The 20997-nt window shown below is 41.0% G+C and overlaps 1 protein-coding gene across 2 annotated transcripts in view; it reads left to right on the forward strand.

The window, feature by feature from the left end:
* The window catches only part of hyal6 (hyaluronoglucosaminidase 6), a 40990-nt gene extending 21185 nt beyond the window's left edge, over positions 1-19805 (forward strand). For both annotated transcript variants that reach the window (XM_041216120.1, XM_041216121.1), the window contains exons 2-4: positions 6446-7422; positions 17107-17196; positions 18303-19805. In XM_041216120.1, the coding sequence (XP_041072054.1) occupies positions 6457-7422; positions 17107-17196; positions 18303-18743 (1497 nt within the window). In that variant the 5' untranslated portion in view covers positions 6446-6456 and the 3' untranslated portion in view covers positions 18744-19805. The remainder of the gene's footprint in view (positions 1-6445; positions 7423-17106; positions 17197-18302) is intronic.
* The last annotated feature ends 1192 nt before the right edge of the window (positions 19806-20997 follow it).

The following is a 20997-nucleotide window of genomic DNA, read 5'->3' on the forward strand; positions in this document are numbered from 1 at the left end:
TTTACCTTGTAGTCATGGAAATAAACCTGGCTTCAGGATAAAGATTGGTTTCAGATTCAAAACAAAAACAGAATTACCTGGAAAAACTCAGCAGGTCTGGCAAAATCGGCAGAGAAGAAAAGAGTTGACGTTTCGCGTCCTCATGACCCTTCAACAGAACATTTATCTCTTGGTTTCAGATTCATCCTTTTGTCAATTTTTGACCATTGAAATTAACACAGCTTCCAGTGATCCACTTAAGTGCCATACCACTCAACATCTGCTAGAAAACTGCAATCAATGCTAGACCCTGATTTACATATTTAACCTTACATTTGAAACAGATTGGTATGCTTCTTGCACATACAGGCTTGCCTGAAACTTACATGCAGCCCTTGGGCAGAAATGGGCTGAATGAGATTCTCTACTCCCCCTCCCTGCATATTGTAAACTGCCCGTTTCCTGATTTTCAGGTGTCACAACCACAGTTGGGGGGGGGGCGTAAAATGACCCCCCTATTCTCTCTACATTTGACCATAACAGGGCCTTTTTGAGAATTTAGAGAGGGTATGCTTCTGTAAGATTCTCTAAGAGTCTCACTATTTACACTTTGAGGTTGTAAAGAATTATTCAGACAGGTTTTCTCAGGTTGAACAAAGAACAAGATAGGTTTATTGAAACTATTTTCTGAGCTAAAAAGACGAGGTAAAATGCAACCACCCATACATTCACACACATTCATCGGGACCCACACACACACACACAGGCACACACACACAAAGGCACACAACTACAGATGGCAGAATAAGAGGATAGGCTTAAAGGATTTTTTTTACAGTTCATGCAATATAAAACACAGGAGTATAAGGTTAGTTGATCCTTGACTGGTCTCATTGTGGTGGTTCAAATTTGCAGCTGTTTTTTTCAGCTGCCCTCTGGGTGTAGTTGTATAAATCAGATTTCCATGTTTCTTTGAAAAGATCTCCGCTGGCAGTCGGTTTTTCTTCTCAGGATGGTCTCTTTGCAAACTGGGCACAGCACTTCCGAAAGAGATAGAGTAAGAGAGACAGGGAAGGCACACAGCTTCAACCTGCCTGTGTTCAGTACAGCATTGTATTTCTTTCTTCCTCCAGTGTGGTAAGGGGCCCTTGAAGTACCTCTCTGGCTGTATATTCCAGAGAAATTCTATTAGTTCATGCCTGCTGCAGTTATTGTTTCAGAACAGGTAATTGCATTTTGATGTCTCATCTCAGAAACAAGTCTCAGAGTGGTCTCATTGTTGCCCACGGCCTGCATACAAATGTGAATCAACAGGGGATGGGGTCTTTTACGCTCCCTAGTAGGGTTGAGCATCTGTCTTTACCCCATTTAATGAAATGTGAAATCATGTGCGTTGCAGCGGTCTGGGCAGCTTTAAAAAAATCCCATTGTCTGTACAAGGTGCCAATTTCTTTTTGAATCCAGCCTGAAGAAGAAAAATTAGAAATTGTACCTTCAAAAGGCACATCCTCATAACACAGGTCAGAAACATACAGCCAGGTATTGAAAATCTGCATTCATATCATGAATCTGTAGCTTTCAATGGGTGCAGAAAAACATTCACCTCAAATGATATATTATTGGACATTTCATCTATGACAAATGGTGCGAAACATGATACCATAATTATGTCCCCAGTTCTGAATTAGCAGGTGTGGTAATGAATAGCAAAATCAACAGTTGCTTGCAGCTGTTTTGAGCGTTTGAAAAATTTCTTAAAGAAGTACCTCTTCAGGATGAAAAAAAATGTTTGTTGAAACCTTTTTGTTTAGGAAGGGAGAAAAGGTGGAAGAACTTTGCACCATCTTCGTCACATGTGTAGGCTCAATTTAAACTGAAGAACACACTGTTTAACTTAAATTTAAGGCCATTTTTGGAAGTTAACCTTTTTAAACTTAAAAAAAATGTGGAAGTACTTAATTCCCAAACTCTCTTTAATATTAGCTCTTAAGCTTTAATCATTAAATATTAAAAACATATAGAGTGAAAATCTTTTTCTGGATTACTGTTCTGCCACTTTTAACTCTGCACCATGTCAAACTACTTTGGGATGCTTTTACATGATTTCTCATGTTTCACTGTTTCTGAAACAAGTCACCCTTATCCACACTGACCTCTCTTGGAAGATGAATCTACTCCTGTGTAGGCAGACCCTAGTGTGAAATAAAACTTGGAGACTGTACATGTCACTTTAAAGGCACATGATGAATCAAAACCTTATTCCTTCCATGGCCTCATTCCCCCACTCACCGCCCCGCCCCCCTCCCCACCACCCCCCACCATATCTCTGTAACTAGCTCCAGCTCTACAAACCTCAGAGACCTATGCACTGCTCCAATTATGGCTTGTTGCTCATTCCTGATTTTCTTTGCTCCATGGCAGGTGTACCTTCAGCTGCCTAGATCCTGAGTTCTGGAGTTTCTTCCCTAATCTTATTCCACCTCACCAGATTTCTTTCCTCAAACCCTATCTTTTGGTCTGTCTCCATGTTGCTGGGGGAGGTGTCAAATTTTGTTTGATAAATTTCATGTGAAGTGTTTTGGGGCAAGATCAAGTTTGAAATCCTTGCTCAGTTTTCAAAAAACTCTTCATGGCCAAAACAAGTTTTTTAACACACTTTGCCCATGACTTTATTGTAGTAATTATGTTGCTAGAAAAATTTGCGGCAGTGAGCAACAATCTTGACTCTGATATGTGTTTGGGGTTAGTCAAACTCATCCGTTTATTGGCATGCACTCATACATCCTGTGACATTCTATATGACTGTGACAAAAGTAAATATTCCCTCCTTGTCCTTCTTGACCTGTTTATAGCCTTTGACACAGTTGACTACATCATGCTCCTCCAAAACCTCTCCACTGTCATCCAGCTGGGTGGGACTGCTCTCACCTAGTTCCATTCTTATCAATGTAATAGTAACCACTGCATCACATGTTTCCCTGAATTCCTGCTCTCGCCCCATTACCTCTGGTGTCCTCCAGGGGTTTATCCTTAGTCCCCTTCGTGAGCAGAAATTTCCTCCAGTTAAATATTGGGAAGATAGAAGCAATTGACCAGAATTTCACACTCTTCCCCCCTACCCCAGGAACAGGTTGGCAGGCAGGAAGGAAGTAAAATTGGGGGCCTTGGTGGTGGTGCCATGCCTGCCGCCTACTTGACTCTGCTGAGATTTCTACCATTGCTCCAACGTGACAAAGTAAGACATATTCGATTTTTCTCATATTCCTTACAAAGTGAAGCAGTCCCTGCCCACTTTGGCATGTGGCAAGACCGGGACAATATTCAGCCTTGGTCTGACAGGCAGCAAGTAATATTTGTGCTATGCAAGTGCCAATATGAGATAATTTAACCATTTCTCTTTGATATTCAATGGTATTATTATCACTGAATCTCCCACTATCAACATCCTGGGATTAACATTGCCCAGAATATTAACTGGACAAGCCTCATAAATACTGTGGCTACAAGGGCAGGTCGGAGGCTGGGAATTCTGTGGTAAGTAACTCACCTCCTGCCTCCTGAAAGCCTGTTAACCTCTACAAGGCCAAAATCAGGAGTGTGAATGAATACTCTCTACTTATTGGGATGAACGCAGCTCCAATAACACTTAAGAAGCTCAACACCATCCAAGATAAAGCAACTCCTTTTATCAGCACTTCATCTACCACCTTAAACATCCACTCCCTCCACCTTTGGCACAAAGTGGCAGCAGTGTGCACCATTTACAAAATGTTCTGCAGCAACTCACCAAGGTTTCTTTTACAGACTCTTCAAAACCTTCGACCTTTACCTCCTCAAAGAACAAAAGTAGCAGATGTATGGTTACATCACCACCTGCAATTTCCCCACCAAGTCATACACCATTCTGATTTGGAAATTTATTATTGTTCCTTCATTGTCGCTGGAACTCTCTCCTTGTCAGACGAAGTGTGTATTGGGATTGAATCACTAGTGTTATGATCATGTGGGGAGGGGTAAAGAAATGACTCCCCTATTATACCATTCCAAGTCTGACCTCAACAAGGTTTTATATGAATTTGAAAGAATGAATGTATTTACCTACTCTCTGTGCTTAACCATTTATGTGCTGATTGCAAAGAAACTAGTCAGACAGGCTTTCTTGAGTTTAACTGCAAAAAAGAATGAGTTGTTATTGAGTAAAAAACCCACTCACATAAAGGTATAAAGATAGTTGAAAAGGTAAATCCATGTCTGACCTTCTCAACATATACACCCACACACACAAGCATACAGAATTACAAGTTGTACAGTTGGTAGTGACTTTCTTAGCCAAAGTAAAATTCAATGCAAAAAGAAAAAAAAGTGAGTTCACTGTTCTTGAGTCCTTTGCTGGTATCTGTTGCTGTGGCAGATTTTTTTCCCACAATGGTCTTGAAATTCCAAGAGTTGAAGCCTATATAAACTGGAATTTCTGGAGACAGTCTCTTTTTTTAAAAATGTAGTCTGTCTTTTCCAGAAATTGATGATTTTTGCACCTGAGATTCCTTTTGATGAAAAGTCCTCTATCACTGCTGGATTTTAAACTGGAATAGAGAACTTGAACTTGAGGGAGAAGGGGAGATAGAGTGTCTTACTGCCTGTCTGGCAGGATCCCAACAAACTATTCTCAGCAGCTTGCGTTCTGTAATAAAAGACGTTCAGAAAATGGTAACTCCAGCCATATTGCCTGTCTCAGAAGGCATTTGTTTAGCTCATGCCTGAAAACAGACTGTGGCTATTGTCCCATGGCTTAAAAGTCCCAGCCGTAAGCTACTGAATGATTAATTATCCATCTTGATGAGATAGGAAAAACATCTTTCCATAAAGCTAAAACAAAATTACCTGGAAAAACTCAGCAGGTCTGGCAGCATCGGCAGAGAAGAAAAGAGTTGACGTTTCGAGTCCTCATGACCCTTCAACAGAACTAGGTGAATCCCCTGAACTAGGGGATTCACCTAGTTCTGTTGAAGGGTCATGAGGACTCGAAACGTCAACTCTTTTCTTCTCCGCCGATGCTAGGGGATTCACCTAGTTCTGTCGAAGGGTCATGAGGACTCGAAACGTCAACTCTTTTCTTCTCTGCCGATGCTGCCAGACCTGCTGAGTTTTTCCAGGTAATTTTGCTTTTGTTTTGGATTTCCAGCATCCGCAGTTTTTTGTTTTTTTTCCATAAAGCTGTTGTCTTGGTAGATTTTCTGTCTCCACTTGGGAGGTAGCCTTATAGAAATGCAAATGTGAGGTCCAGTGTAGTTTCAGTAAATCCTTTTGAAGTAGTTCGTGACATCAGCTGGTGACTTGTGGCAGCGACCTGAAGTCAGTGTCTTTGCTTGCTTTTTTAAAAGTCCTTTTTAAACAGCTCAATACCTGTTTGATCAGCTGATGAAATTACAGATTAATATAGCTCATGTACAAGCCACATCATCGTGACACTAGGTACACCAAGAGCTTTGATTTATTAGTATTTCTATCATATCTCACTGTTTTAGCAGCCTATATTCCAGATTTTAATTATAATCTTATCACTAATGTGCTTATAGAAAGTTTTTTTATTGCTTAAGATTTTTGCCAATTCCATCCATAGTCCCTTTTAGTCTGTCTATCCTAGCATTGTGTAATTTTTCTGCATTTTTATATTAGTCCTGGCCTGTTTTGACTTGTCCTATTTGTTTTTATATTGTCTGAGGGGTTCGAAGAGAAATTTACCAGTATACTTATTCCATTATTGACCTTGGGATCTTCTCTGATTTATTTTTGCCTCTCCCATCAGATTTACATGTCTGTGAGGTGGGCTGGCATGGAATGTTGATAGAAACTATCTATTCATGGTGCTCCAGCAAACATGAGTGTGGGGTAGATTTGGTGAACCAGTTGGTCTTTTCCTGCCTATTTGCAAGCATTGAATAATGCTTAATGTGACTTCATCTCCCTTTTCATCCTTGGGTGCACAATGGTTAATTGATTAATTGAATGGTTCAGTTATTGCATCGTAAAATATTTTTTAAAAGGCTGAACATATTTGCAATGACAGTGATTATTTAACATGAACAATGTCCTGCTCATATTAAGAATGAATACTTTGTGTAATTGTGACTGTAATGTGGCTAGACGATTTAAATTGTCGGTAGAAGCTGGAAATGATAGCAAAATAAAATCAACCATAGCAATGTTCTGTAATTTAATTTTACAAAAAACTGTAAAATCTGTGAAAGCTGTAATGGATATGTGAAATACAGTGACATTCTGAACTAAATAGGAAAGTTTCAGAAAGATCCATGATGGCAGTTCCTGATTTTCTTTTTGTTATATGGCTAGACCTTCAACATTCAAGCTAACTATAATATATTAATGACTATATCCTTGTACTGTTAATGCTTGTGTCACTGCTTGGCAGTATAAACAGATTGCAAATTTCACTTTCTTGTTTCAGGGAGAGGCGAAATGCCATCTGACTGGAAGATGAGTGCCATGAGTGCTGCAGCCATTCCCAAGAAGTTGTTTGCAAGAAAACTGGTGCTTATATTCATATTGCAGATGACAAGTGGCCAATACTTTAAGCAAGCAAAATCTCCAGTGCTTCCACACAACCCATTTATTGTTGTGTGGAATGCCCCAACAGAACAGTGCAGGCTTAAGTACAAGGTAGATCTGGACCTCAGTGTTTTTGATATATTTTCAAACTCCAATGAGACACTCAGTGGGTCAGCCATTACCATATTTTATCACAATCATCTGGGAAAGTACCCTTATTTCAACAGAAAAAAGATTCCTATAAATGGAGGAATCCCCCAGAACAATAGCCTTAAAGAACATTTGAACAAAGCCAGGGCTGACATTGAGAAATTCATTCCAGTTGAAGACTTCAGTGGTCTTGGGGTGATTGACTGGGAAGATTGGAGACCTCTGTGGGTCCGAAACTGGGGTCACAAAAATATCTATCGGAAAAAGTCCATACAAGCTGTGAGAAAGCTTCATCCTGACTGGACAGACAATCAAATTAAATTAGAAGCCAGGAGAGAATATGAAGATGCTGGGTGGAAATTTATGAATAAAACACTGGGGTTAGCAGAGAAGATTAGACCCGATGGCCTCTGGGGGTTCTATCTCTTTCCAGACTGCTATAATCATCACTATAAGAAAGACCCAAAGAAATATAATGGCAAGTGTCCTGCAATTGAATATAAACGTAATGACAAGTTACTCTGGTTATGGAAAGAAAGTGGCGCTCTTTATCCTTCTATTTACCTGCAACTTGGATTGAAATCAAGTCCAAATGCACTGAAATTTGTCCATTACCGACTGAAAGAAGCTATCAGATTAGCCTCCATAGCTAAAAAGGATTATGTTCTCCCGGTCTTTGCATATGGACGGCCATTTTATGCGTATGCATTTGAGGCTCTCACTGAGGTAAGTAGAAACCTATTGCATTTGAAGATGAATTAGAGGATCCCAGCTTTTATGTTCACTTTGTGTTGAGTTTGCTGATCTTGGTTGGGCCACTCCAGCAAAATAATATCCTGCTTGCAATCCAGTCACTCCTGCTAGAAATGTGCCAGTGAACATGGGGATGCTATTGGAATTGCCCCAGCTATGGTATTCCCAAAATTGCTTTGTCTGCAGACAATCATTGTCTAAGCTTACAAAAAGAGGGTGGTCAAGTGGGTGAGATAATGGAGGCTGTTGCACCTGTGAATCTGTAACCCAGGATACTTACGCAACAAAAATTACACAAAATCATAATTTATCTCGTTTAATTAACAATACAATTACCATCATTTAGTGTCCACAGGGCATGTTAAAGGAGAGGCTTCAGCTAGGGATTCTGCCAAAAGTTCACTTTTGGAATTAACAAAAGATAACAACTCAATTACATCCAACGGTGTAAGTATGCCTTCAATATCGACTTCTCTAGCCTAGAGACTTTGTTACTTTTAGGTCCATCCTTTCTTTTTTGTCCAAGGCAGATTTGTCATTGTTCACTGGGTTGTAAGCCTGAAATCATGAGTTGGAGTAAATCAGGGATCAGCCACTATTGCAAATGCCTCAATCATATCTTACTTGTTCAATGAAGAGTGCAGGAGGGGATGCCAAGAGCAGCACTAGGCATATCTAAAATGAGGTGTCAATCTGGTGAAGCTACAACACAGGACTACTTGCGTGCCAAACACATAAGTAGCAAGTGAAAGACAGAGTTAAGTGATTGCACAACCAAAGGATCAGAGCCAAGCTCTGCAGTCCTGCCACGTCCAATCGTGAATGGGTGAACAATTAAACAACTCACTGCAGGAGGAGGCTCCGCAAATACCCCCATCCTCAATGATGAGGGGGGTCAGAACAGCAGTGCAAAAGATAAGGCTGAAGCTTCAATCTTCAGCCAGAAGTGCCGAGTGGATGAACCATTTTGACCTTCTTGGGAGGGCCCCAGCATCACAGATGCCAGTCTTCGGCCAATTCAATTCACTCCACTTGCTATCAACAAATGGCTGAAGGTACTGGATACTGCGAAGGCTATGGGCCCTTACAATATTTTGGCAATAGTACTGAAGACTCGTGCTCCAGAATTTGCTGTGCCCATAGCCAAGCTGTTCGAGTACAGCTACAACACTGGCATTTACCTGGCAATGTGGAAAATTGCCCAGGTATTTCCTGTACACAAAATGCAGGAGAAATGCAACCCGACCAATTACCGCCCCATCAGTCTCTCGATTATCAGTAAAGTGATGGAAGGGGTCTTCCAACAGCGCTATCAAACAGCACTTGCTTAGCAATAACCTGCTCACTGACGCCCAGTTTGGGTTCTGCCAGGACCACTCAGCTCCTGACCTCATTAAGGCCTTGGACAAAAGATCTGAACTGCCGAGATGAGGTGAGAGTGCCTGCCCTGACATCAAGGCAGCATTTGACCAAGTGTGGCATCAAGGAGCCCTAGCAAAGCTGGAGTCAATGGGAATCGGGAAAAGTCTCCACTGGTTGGAGTCATACCTAGCACAAAGGAAGATGGTTGTGTTTGTTGGAGGCCAATCATCTCAGTTCCAGGACATCACTGCAGGAATTCCTCAGGGTAGTGTCCTGGGCTCAACCATCTTCAGCTGCTTCATCAATGACCTTCCTTCCATCATAAATGTTAGAAGTGGAGATGTTCGCTGATGATTGCACAACGTTCAGCACCATTCGCGAATTCTCAGATAGTAAAGCAGTCCATGTCCAAATGCTGCAACATCTGGACAACATCCAGGCTTGAGTTGACAGGTGGCAAGTAACATTCACGCCACACAAGTGCCAGGCAATGACCATCTCCAGCATGAGAGAATCTAACCATCGCCCCTTGATATTTAATGGCATTACCATTGCTAAATCCCTTACCATCAATATCCTGGGTTTACCATTGACCAGTAACTGAACTGCACTAGCCATATAAATAGAGTGGCTACAAGAGCAGATCAGAGGCTAGGAATCCTGCCACGCATAACTCAACTCCTGACTCACCAAAGCCTGTCCACCATCTACAAGGCACAAGTTAGGAGAGTGATAGAATGCTTCCCAAGAATGCTTGGATGAGTACAGCTTACACAACACTCAAGAAGTATGACACTATCCAGGACAAAGCAGCTGGCTTGATTGACGCCTCATCCACAAACATTCATTCCCTTCATCACTGACACACAGTGGCAGCAGTATGTACCATCTATAAGATGCACTGCAGGAAATCACCAAGGCTCTTTAGACAGCACCTTCCAAACCCACAACCACTACATCTAGAAGGACAAAGGCAGCAGACACATGGGAATACGACCACTTGCACGTTCCTCTCCAAGTCACACCATCCTGACTTGGAAATATTGTCACTCCTTCACTGTCACTGGGTCAAAATCCTAGAACCTCCTCCCTAATAGCATTGTAGACGTACCTACACCACATGGACTGCAGTGGTTCAAGAAGGCAGCTCACCACCACCTTCTCAAGGACACTTGGGGATGAGCAATAAATGCTGGTCTAGCCAGCGATGCTTACATCCCATGGATGAATAAAAACAATTCATAGTCTCATTGATATTTTGGGTATTCAACATGCCTTTAGTTTTTTCAGTTCCACATATCTTGCAGTTTTAAAAGACAGGGAAAGATTCACATCTAAGATTTTTTCCTTTGGCTTCTTCCATTTTACTTGATGTCACCACAATGTTTGTTGATCATCCTCCTCCATCTCCTTCTGTCAGTCACCCATTCCTCTACCAACCTGCTGTGTTTAAGTCTCTCAGCACTGCATCTTTCCAGCTGGCCTTAGGCCTTCCTCTCCTCCTCCTGGCAATCCCATCTCCATCACTCTCCTCACCATATTTCCTCTCTCTCTCTCTCTGCAACAGATGACTGTAATATTTCTGACCATAGAGATCCTAGAGTGTGTTCAGGAGAATTTTCTACAGCAGGATTTGTCCTGTCCAACAAGAAGGTACTGCTAGACCTGGTTCTTGGAAATGAGGTGGGCCAAGTAGATCAAGTGACAGTAAGGGAACATTTAGGAGACAGTGATCATTGTATCATAAGGTTTAGGATGACAGTAATCCAGAGTAAGAATAAATAATTTGGAGAGAGCCAACTTCAAAGGGGCAAGAATGGAGCTGGGCCAAATAGGCTGGAACCAAAGGCTGGCGGGAAAAACTGTAGCTGAAAAATGGGCTACCTTCAAAGAGGAAATGGTTTGGGCACAGTCAGGGTATTTTCCCTCAAAAGGGAAATGTAGGATAAACAAATCCAGAGCTCCCTGGATGAAAAAGGAGATAGAAATTAAGATAAAGAAGAAAAAGGGTGCTTAGGCATCCAGTAGAAAATATAATTGAGAACCAAGCTGAATACAGAAGATTCAGAGGAGAGGTGAAGAAGCAAATAAGAGAAGCAAAGGGGGATAATGAGAAAAGACTGGCATCCAACATAAAGGGGAATCCCAAAGTCTTCAGTCAGCACCTAAATAGTAAAAGGGTGGTAAAAGTGTGGGGCTGATTAGGGACCAAAAAGGAGATTTACGCATGAAGGCAGGGGGCATGGCTGAGGTGCTAAATGAATACTTTTCATCTGTCTTTACCAAGGAAGTAGATGCTACCCAGGCCACGGTGACAGAGGAGGAAACCCTTAGTGACAGCACTAAGAGGGTTCAAAATTGATACGGAGGAGGTATTGGATATATTGTCAGAGGTTAAAGTTGATAAGGTACTGGGACCAGATGAGATGCATTCAAGGATAATGAAGGAAGTGAGAGTGGAAATTGCAGGGGCACTGGCAATAATCTTTCAGTCTTCCCTAGACTCAGGGAAGGTGCCAGAGAACTGGAGAATTACAAACATTATGCCCTTGTTCAAAAAAGTTTGCAGGGATAAGCCCAGCAATTACAGACCAGTTTAATTCAGTGCTGGGGAAGCTTCTAGAAACAATTATTCCGGATAGAATTAATAGTTGCATGGAAAAATATGGATTGATTAGAAAGACCCATCATGGATTTCTTAAGGAAAAATCGTGTTTAACTAATTTGCTGGAGTTTTTTGAAGAAGTAACAGAGAGGGTTGATGAGGGTAATGCTGTGGATGTGGTGTACATGGACTTTCAAAATTAATTCGATACAGTGCCACACAACAGATCTGTGAGAAAAGTTATAGCTCATGGAATAAAAAGGACAGTAGCAACATGGATACAGAATTGGCTGAGTAATAAGAAACAGTGAGTAATGGTCAATGGATATTTTTCGGGCTGGAGGAAGGTTTGTAGTTGTGTTCCCCAGGAGTCGGCATTGGGACCCTTGCTTTTCCTAATCACAGAATCACAGTGCAGAAGAGGCCCTTCGGCCCATTGAGTCTGCACCGACACATGAGAAACACCTGACCTACCTACCTAATCCCATTTACCAGCACTTGGTCCATAGCCTTGAATGTTATGATGTGCCAAGTGCTCAACCAGGTACATTTTTAAGGATGTGAGGCAACCTGCCTCCACCACCCTCCCAGGCAGTGCATTCCAGACCGTCACCACCCTCTGGGTAAAAAAACTTTTCCTTACATCCCCCCTAAACTTCCTGCCCCTCATCTTGAACTTATGCCCCCTTTTGACTGACCCTTCAACTAAGGGGAACAGCTGCTCCCTATCCACCCTGTCCATGCTCCACATAATCTTGTACAGCTCGATCAGGTCGCCCCTCAGTCTTCTCTGCTCCAACGAAAATAACCAAAGTCTATCCAACCTCTCTTCATAACTTAAATGTTTCATCCCAGGCAACATCCTGGTGAATCTCCTCTGCACCCCCTCCAACGCAATCACATCCTTCCTACAATGTGGCGACCAGAACTGCACGCAGTACCCCAGCTGTGACCTCACCAAGGTTCTATACAACTCCAACATGACTTCCCTACTTTTGTAATCTATGCCTCGATTGATAAAGACAAGTGTCCCCATTAACATGCTCCTCTGCCTTCAGAGATCTATGGGCACACATGCCAAGGTCCATTTGTTCCTCAGAACTTCCTAGTGCCATGCCATTCATTGAATACTTCCTTGTCAAATTACTCCTTCCAAAGTGTATTACCTCACATTTTTCAGGGTTAAATTACATCTTCCACTTATCTGCCCATTTGACCATCCCGTCTATATCTTCCTGTAGCCCAAGACACTCAACCTCACTGTTAACCACCCGGCCAATCTTTGTGTCAAACTTATTAATCCTATCCCCCCACATAGTAATCTATGTCGTTTATATAAATGACAAATAATAGGGGACTGAGCACAGATCCCTGTGGTACACCACTGGACACTGACTTCCAGTCACTAAAGCATCCTTCTGTCATCACCCTCTGCCTCCTACAACTAAGCCAATTTTGAATCCACCTTATCAAATTACCCTGTATCCCATGTGCCTTTGCCTTCTATATAAGTCACCCATGTGGGACCTTGTCAAAGGCTTTGCTGAAATCCATATAAACTACATCAACTACACTACTCTCATCTACACACCTGGTCACCTCCTCAAAAAATTCAATCTAATGATCTAGATCTTGGTGTGCAGGGGACAATTTCAAAGTTTGCAGATGATACAAAACTTGGAAGCATTGTAAACTGTGAGGGGGATAGTGTAGAACTTCAAAAGGACATAGACAAATTGGTGGAGTGAAGTCCAATGCAGAGAAGTATGAGGTGATTCATTTTGATAGGAAGAGCATGGAGAGACAATATAAATGTGTGCAGGAGCAGAGGGACCTGGGTGAATATGTGCATAATTCATTAAAGGTGACAGGACAGGAGGACAGAGCAGTTAATAAAGCATACAGTATCCTAGGCTTTATTAATAGGGGCATAGAGTACAAAAGCAAGGAGGTTATGCTGAATTTGTATAGGACACTAGTTAGACCTCAGCTGGAGTAATGTGTACGGTTCTGAGCACCACACTTTAGGAAGTATGTGAATGTACTGGGGAGAGTGCAGAAGACGTTTACAAAAATGGTTCCAGGGATGAGAAACTTCAGTTATGAAGATAGATTGGAGAAGTTGGGACTGTTCTCCTTGGAGAGGAGAAGGCTAGGAGGAGATTTGATAGAGGTGCTCAAAATTATGAGGGGGGCTGGACAGAGAGATAGGGAGAAACTGCTCCCGCTTGTAAAAAGATTGAGAACAAGAGGGCACAGATTTAAAGTGATTTGCAAAAGAAGCAAATGCTATGTGAGAAAAAAACTTTCTAACACAGCAAGTGGTTCAGCTCTGGAATGCACTGTCTGGAAGTGTGTGGAGGCAGGTTTAATTGAGTCATTCAAGAGGGTATTCGATGATTATTTATATAGAATCAATGTGCAGGGTTACGGGGAAAAGGCAGGAGAATGGCACTGAGTCATAATGCTCATTCGGAGAGCTGGTGCAGACAGTTTGCGCTGAATGGCCTCAATCTGCACTGTAACAATTCTGTGATTTCAATCTCTTCTTGGCTACTTTCTTCACTGCTCCCACAATCTTCACTGACACCCGATGTGCTAGTTCCTGAATTTTTCCTTTCTCATTACTCCACAGCAGTCATTGTTACCCTCTTCTTAACGTTACCCGAGTTTCTGCATCATGTTGCAAGGCCAGTCTCACAACCGTCTTGTAGGTTCTTCCTCTCAGTTTCAGCAATACTTTTCTATCACATAACACTCCACCGCACTTCTTCTAATTACTCCAACTAGAGCTAATCCCTCATTTGATCTCCATTTCCATAGTTCCATATTTGCCCCCGGGTACTTGAAACTACTCACTTTCTCTAAGTCTTCACCCATAAACTTTACACCTTCATTCTGATTCTCTTCCCTAGGCTCAAAATGACAAATTATAAATTGGGTCTTTGGTCTATTGATCCTCATACCCTTGTTTTGCGCTGCTTTTCTCTAGTTCTCCAGATACTCTCAGTCATGTTCATGTCATCCCAACGCTTAGCTCAATGTCATCTGCAAACATCATTGACCACAGCACTTCCTGTCTCACTCACTCTGTTAGAACATCCATGACAATCAGGGAGCGGAAAGGGCTCAGTGCTGGTCCTTGGTGCAACCCAACTTTCTCTTCAAAACTCACGCTCTCCCCCACACTGCTTCTTACTCTTGATTAGCGCTCACGTCCTGTGGTAGTCATACATACTTCTCAGGATCTTCACGAATCTAGTGCATCTTCGAACTTCCTCCCTAAGCACCAGGCATAAGTCTCTATTTGATTTCATCCCCTTTCACTAAGGTTACTCCACCAGCATCCTTGATTGTACATATATTCCCCTTATTTTTTGTTCACCTATCTCTAGCAGCTGCTATTCTAAAGATATCTTTTTGTCCCTCTTTGGTGTCTAGACTTTCATAACTTTCTTCCATGGCCAGGGATATTTCTCTAGCATCACTTTACTTTGCATTCCTTTTTGCTTTTGTGTATTGTTCTTTATCTTCTTAGAACCCCTGTTTCCATTTCTTTAACAGGTCCTCCCTTTCTTTTACTGCATTGTATCATTCCAAGAAGCTTCTTCTCTATAGCCTTTCCCCCCCCTAATGATTATTCACCAATTTTCCTCACTAAGTCTGCCACTGAGTTCCATCAGTCTTCTGTGGTGTCTGTCATAACTTCTTTTATTTCTCTTACTTATCTTTCCATTTGGTCTTTGAATTCCCCCTTAACTCAGGGATCTTTGTGCTTCCTTCATCCGATATTCTGTCTACCATCATTTTGTTTTCTTTGCAATCAGCTCTGCCATCAGCACTCCATGTTGGGTAGTCAGTGCTTCACCTGGGAAGACCTTGCAGTTTTTTGTTTTTTTGCTTCCTTTGCATGTACTTTTCTAACCATGATGGGTAGTCTAGCTGTGTTCTCTACCACCACTGCTGTATGTTATAAGATGTTTCCTGCCTTTTTGGTACCAGGTGTTTAGTATTATCAATTGGTATGGCACTGCAAATTCCAGGATCTTCGTTTCTCCATTTGTTTCTCCAAAACCGTGTCCATCGTGGATAACCTCGTATCTTGCTCTTTCCCTTCCACATGGCCATATAGGTCACCTGCCACCATTAGACTGTTGCAGCTTGGTATTGTTTGAATGTTCCCAAAATTCTTCTTTCCCCTCTGGTCCACACGCACTCTGTGGTACATAGCAACTGATTTTGGTCCATATTTTTCCCTCGATTTCTAGCTTTAAGTTGATGATCCTGTCACTCATTCTGTCCACTGCCAGAACCTTGTCTTTCATTTTCTCATTTATTCCAACACCATTTCTCCTCCCATCCTGTCCATGGTATAAAGTTTATAGCCACTACCAATTTCTTTTGCTTTCCTGCCCTTTTACTTTGTTTGACAGGAATTGTATTCCTTTTCCCACCATCAGGTCAGTTCCTTCATGGTTTCTCCTTAGGCTACCAATATTTAGACTTGCTATTTTGGGTTTGGTCATCCTTTCACCTCTCCTTCAGTCTCTCTTCTTTAGCCATACTCGTCCATTGGATGGTAATCCTTACCCATTCCTCACAGTGTTTGGGCAGGGTGCCTGCACAGCGCTTGCAGGGTAAGCCCTAACATGAGTGCCGTTTCCATTCATATCAATCATCATTTGAAATTGGCAAGTATTTGACAGCCAGATGCCCTTCCTGCTGCTAACCGTCCCCATTTATCTGGGCTGGGGACTAGCACCAATACACGCTGACTTGTTTGCACCAGGGGCTGAGTTACAATTAAGATTCACTGCTAAACTCCCTAGTGACATGCAGATTATGCCTTGGGAGTCAGCAGCTTTTGACTAAAAATGTTTACATTTGTTAAAAACAAAAACTGCTGTAAGTTCATATCGAACCCATTTGTTGGACCTATTTTCTTGAGTAGGCATCGGCACACTCTCTTAACTCTGTTTTGACAATATAAACCCCAATTTTGAGTTAAACTTATGCACTCCCACCAGGCAAGGCTTCATGTTAGGATTGCAAAATTGGAAAATATCCGACAGTGTTCCTAAAGGGTGTGTAGCACTGTGACATATAAACCAGAATCTGAAGATCCAATCCCTGTTCTGTAACTGAAACTCAGTCAGAGCAGGACTGGTGCATTACAATTGGTCATGTTGCGCCAGTACTAGCGAAGGGTAAAAATTAGCTAGTACTCCCGCTGCTGGTAGTTTTCTTTATATCCAATGACCTGTGTTACAAATTGGATGACAGGTGAGGTTGACATTGAGATAAATTGTGACCATCACAGACCACTTAAGTTCACACTTGAGAAATTATCACTTGATTAAGGAAAATGGAACTTACTGGACTGCTATTTAACTACTTCTAAATAACTATGGTATGTGCAAATACTCTTTTATTTATCCACCAGTTAATATTTAATGGGGAATATTGTTATTGCATGACCATTTTCTTCCCGTAGTCATTATTAGCATTTCATGCTCAAATCCAACCCTGGTCAGTTTTTTCCCCTCTCTGCCAAATGGAGGATATTCTGAAGGATGCTTTATATGTAGGCACAGCTAAATACAGAATCCAAAGTTGTATTATAGTATTACATAGTATTATTTTCTTTCATAACTTGTATAACTGTACTGTGATATCTTCTCACTCTACAGATTGACTTGGTTCATACAGTTGGTGAGAGTGCTGCCATGGGAACGGCAGGAATCATTCTTTGGGGCAGCATTAATTATGCAAGATCAAAGGTATAACTATTTTAATGATTTTTCTTCCACATCCTCCTCCTCCTCCAACTACTGGAGACCAACTCCATGTTACTTCCTTTAGCTGAGTGATAGGGGCTGTACCGTGAATTCCACATTGAGCATACTCACGCTTTGTAATTCCAAGTCATTTTCTTACAATCAAATTTTAGTTCATCGGCTTCCCTTTTCCTTAATTCCTCTGACTATTGAACATCTAATAAGGGACTCTACCTGTTATATATCAGCATTTCAAAAGCAGTGGAAGTTCAGTAAAGTTGGCTATTTCCTTATTTCAAGCAAGAACTTGTTCCCCTTTTCCCTCAAGCCATCATATAATGTTTAAATATTCTTCATAAAAGAGCATGTATTCTATTCCGATATCACCAGCTGGAAACCAATAGAGAATTCTGAAATATTTAGTGATGGATCATCAGAAGGTGGCACTGATTTCTTCTAGGAATATGATAATTGTAATCACATAAAGGATTTGCATGGCATTTTTCCCCATTCAAAGTAATCTTCCTAACTTTGAGGTTGATGATTTGCTATTAGCTACTTAACATTATGCACTAATATAATTCTAAAAATGAGATGCCATGACTTCATGTGCCTTACTTATCACTCATTGAGATCTACTTTTCTCATATGATCCAATTTTTTATGTTTTGTAATGTCAGTGGATTTGAGCATATGTCGAAGCTATGAAAAACAATTATCAAAATGCAGTTAAAAAGCTCTGCTTGGCTATGGTTTGTAAAATTCAGCAAGTCAGCCGCTACCTTGATTAAAGGCAGGAACCAAGATTTTGTAATGACTGCTGTACATATAATCCTTTCAATTTCTGAATCATCATATTTACTTACATCAGATATTGTAGCAGGCAAAACCATTCTACTGAATAAATCTGGTAACTGAAACAAGTCTTTTTATGTAACCTATTTAATCTATAATCAGGAAGACATTGTGGTAGGTGTTTCTTTTTAATATTTCAATGAGTTGCTGTTTTTAAGGATCAAAATGAAGACAGTGCCTCTCTGATGAGTATCAGTCATTTAATTTCATGCATGTATTTTTAGGATTAAAATAACCTTAACCTTCCCTTACAGAATCATTGTTTAACAGTGAAGCAGTACATAGATGGTCTCCTGGGACATTATGTTGTTAATGTGACATCTGCCACAAAGTTGTGCAGCAAACATCTTTGCAAGAGACATGGGAGGTGTGTGAGAAAGAACATTGACTCCAAAGCCTACCTCCACCTGGACCCAAGCAGTTTCAAAATCCGAACCAATCCTGAAGGAGTATATCCCAGATTTTCTGTGAAAGGGAGAATAAACGCAAGGGACATCAAAGCCATGAAACAGAAGTTCACATGTCAGTGTTACGAAGGTTGGACTGGGATCTCCTGTGAAGTACCAGTTCTCAACATTCCTTTAGTGGATAGAAGTATCCAGAGCACAATGTCTGGAACAAATTCAGCACCACTTTCATTGGCCAGTATTGTTGTCTTTCAGCTGGTCATTAAAACCCTTAATTTACAATGTTAGAAGAAGCCTCATTATTTTGTAAATGGTTGATGTTACAAAGACATGATTTTATCTGATGTGTGAAAATGGATGTGGACAATGATTCAAGAAAGGACTTGGCTGGACAGTGATTTATTTACTTTCTCAGTAACCAATATTACAGTTCCAAATCATATTATTCCTGATTATTTCAGGAACAGCTGGAAAACTCCGTCCAATGAGAAAGAAAATTTAGGAGAATGAATTTTTCACATTTGTTTTTGCAAATATGTTTTCTTCCTTCATTAGTTCTCCACACACCATGTTCTGCTAGAAGTGGACAGATGCCATGTTTCTTGGTCACTGCTACTCCAAGCCTAATAATTCAAGATAGTTTGATGTTAATAATGTGACTGGGACAACCATAGTGGCTCAAGTGATTCAAACAGCGAACAACTGGCCATACTAGAATCTAAGGCTCAGTCCCCACTATTGGGCAAGTTGACTGATCATAGTCAAGACAATGGTTGGAATACTATAATTGGCCTCAGGGCCCTGATTTAGGAGGGGAGTGAGGGGATGACTGACGTGGCACCTGATGGATCCTATAGCTCTGCTGGAGATGCATATGTTTGGATGTTGGGTTATGATACTGCTTGGTTTCACACATGGTAAAGTAACTTGCCAACATTCACTGTCTTGGCTTGCAATTGAATGATTCTCACTTGGGTGAGGAACTGGAGTGCAATTAACACCTATGGAATAGTGTCCAACAAAGAATCAACATGTTCAGGAAGGGAGGGAAGAAAATTCCAAAAAATTAAAATGTTTTCAAAAAATGTGTAAAACATTTCACAAATTGCCATGAACATTGGAGGTGCCAGAATGTAGAATAAAGTATTCTTTCAAATTGCAAATATACTTAGCCACAGAAAATAGTTGGGATGATTTGTTAACATATTCTATTTTTTTTTGTTATTGCCTGTGTAACTTAAAGCACAGGTACTCCTTCATTGCTGTTGGAGCAAAAAACACTAATATTTCAATTCTAATCATGTATAGTGAAAGCTTGAAAATAAAAAGATTCAATTAATTCATGCAAAATGATATGTCTGTTGTCATCATTTTATGTTTTCTATGACTTTGCACATACATTCTGACATATTTGTAGCTAACATGCGATACCTTTGTTTTATACATTTAAAAACATATAAGCATTTTCATGGCATAAAATTGGGTTAATTTAGGACATCGAATAGCAGCTACAAGCATTTACTTTTTTTGAATGGCAAGTTGCTGGATGTGCAAGCTGATAATATTGAGCAAAGAAAGTTGGGCATTTCGAACCTATGAAGAAATTTCTTTACCAAATAGTAGTAAGAGAGAAGTTTGCTACCCAGGGCGTGGTTGAAATAGATGTATTTAAGACAAAGCCAGACAAGCACATGAGGAAGAAGGGAATAGAAAGTTACAATGATAAATTTAGATGAGGAAAGATGGGAGGAAGCAACTACACGACTTGTTAATCAATTAGATTTCAGGATTGAGAAATAAGCAGTGAAAGGACTTAGAAGGAAGTGTAAATTAGAATGCGTAAATGCAATACAAAATCGGGCACTGAAAGAGAAATCAAAGGAGGAAAAAAAGGATCGAGTTAACAGAGAAAACAAAACCTGGAAAAACTCAGCAGGTCTGGCAGCATCGGCGGGGAAGAAAAGAGTTGACATTTTGAGTCCTCATGACCCTTCGACAGGACTAGGTGAATCCAAGGAAGGGGTGAAATATAAGCTGGTTTAAAGTGTGTGTGCGTGTGTGGCGTGGGGGGGGGGGGGTGGTGGGTGGGGGGAGTTGGGGGTGGGGGAGAGAAGTGGAGGGGGGGATGTGGTTGTAGGGACAAGCAAGCAGTGATAGAAGCAGATCATCAAAAGATGTCACAGACAACAGAACAAAAGAACACATAGGTGTTGAAATTGGTGATATATATCTAAACGAATGTGCTAATTAAGAATGGATGGTAGGGCATTCAAGGTATAGCTCTAGTGGGGGTGGGGGGAGCAGAAAAGATTTAAAAATATTTAAAAATAATGGAAATAGGTGGGAAAAAGAAAAATCTATATAATTTATTGGAAAAAAAAGGAAGGGGGAAGAAACAGAAAGGGGGTGGGGATGGAGGAGGGAGTTCAAGACCTAAAGTTGTTGAATTCAATATTCAGTCCGGAAGGCTGTAAAGTGCCTAGTCGGAAGATGAGGTGTTGTTCCTCCAGTTTGCGTTGGACTTCACTGGAACAATGCAGCA

Source organism: Carcharodon carcharias, chromosome 21 (assembly GCF_017639515.1).
Source record: "Carcharodon carcharias isolate sCarCar2 chromosome 21, sCarCar2.pri, whole genome shotgun sequence".
NCBI classification, from domain to species: domain Eukaryota; kingdom Metazoa; phylum Chordata; class Chondrichthyes; order Lamniformes; family Lamnidae; genus Carcharodon; species Carcharodon carcharias.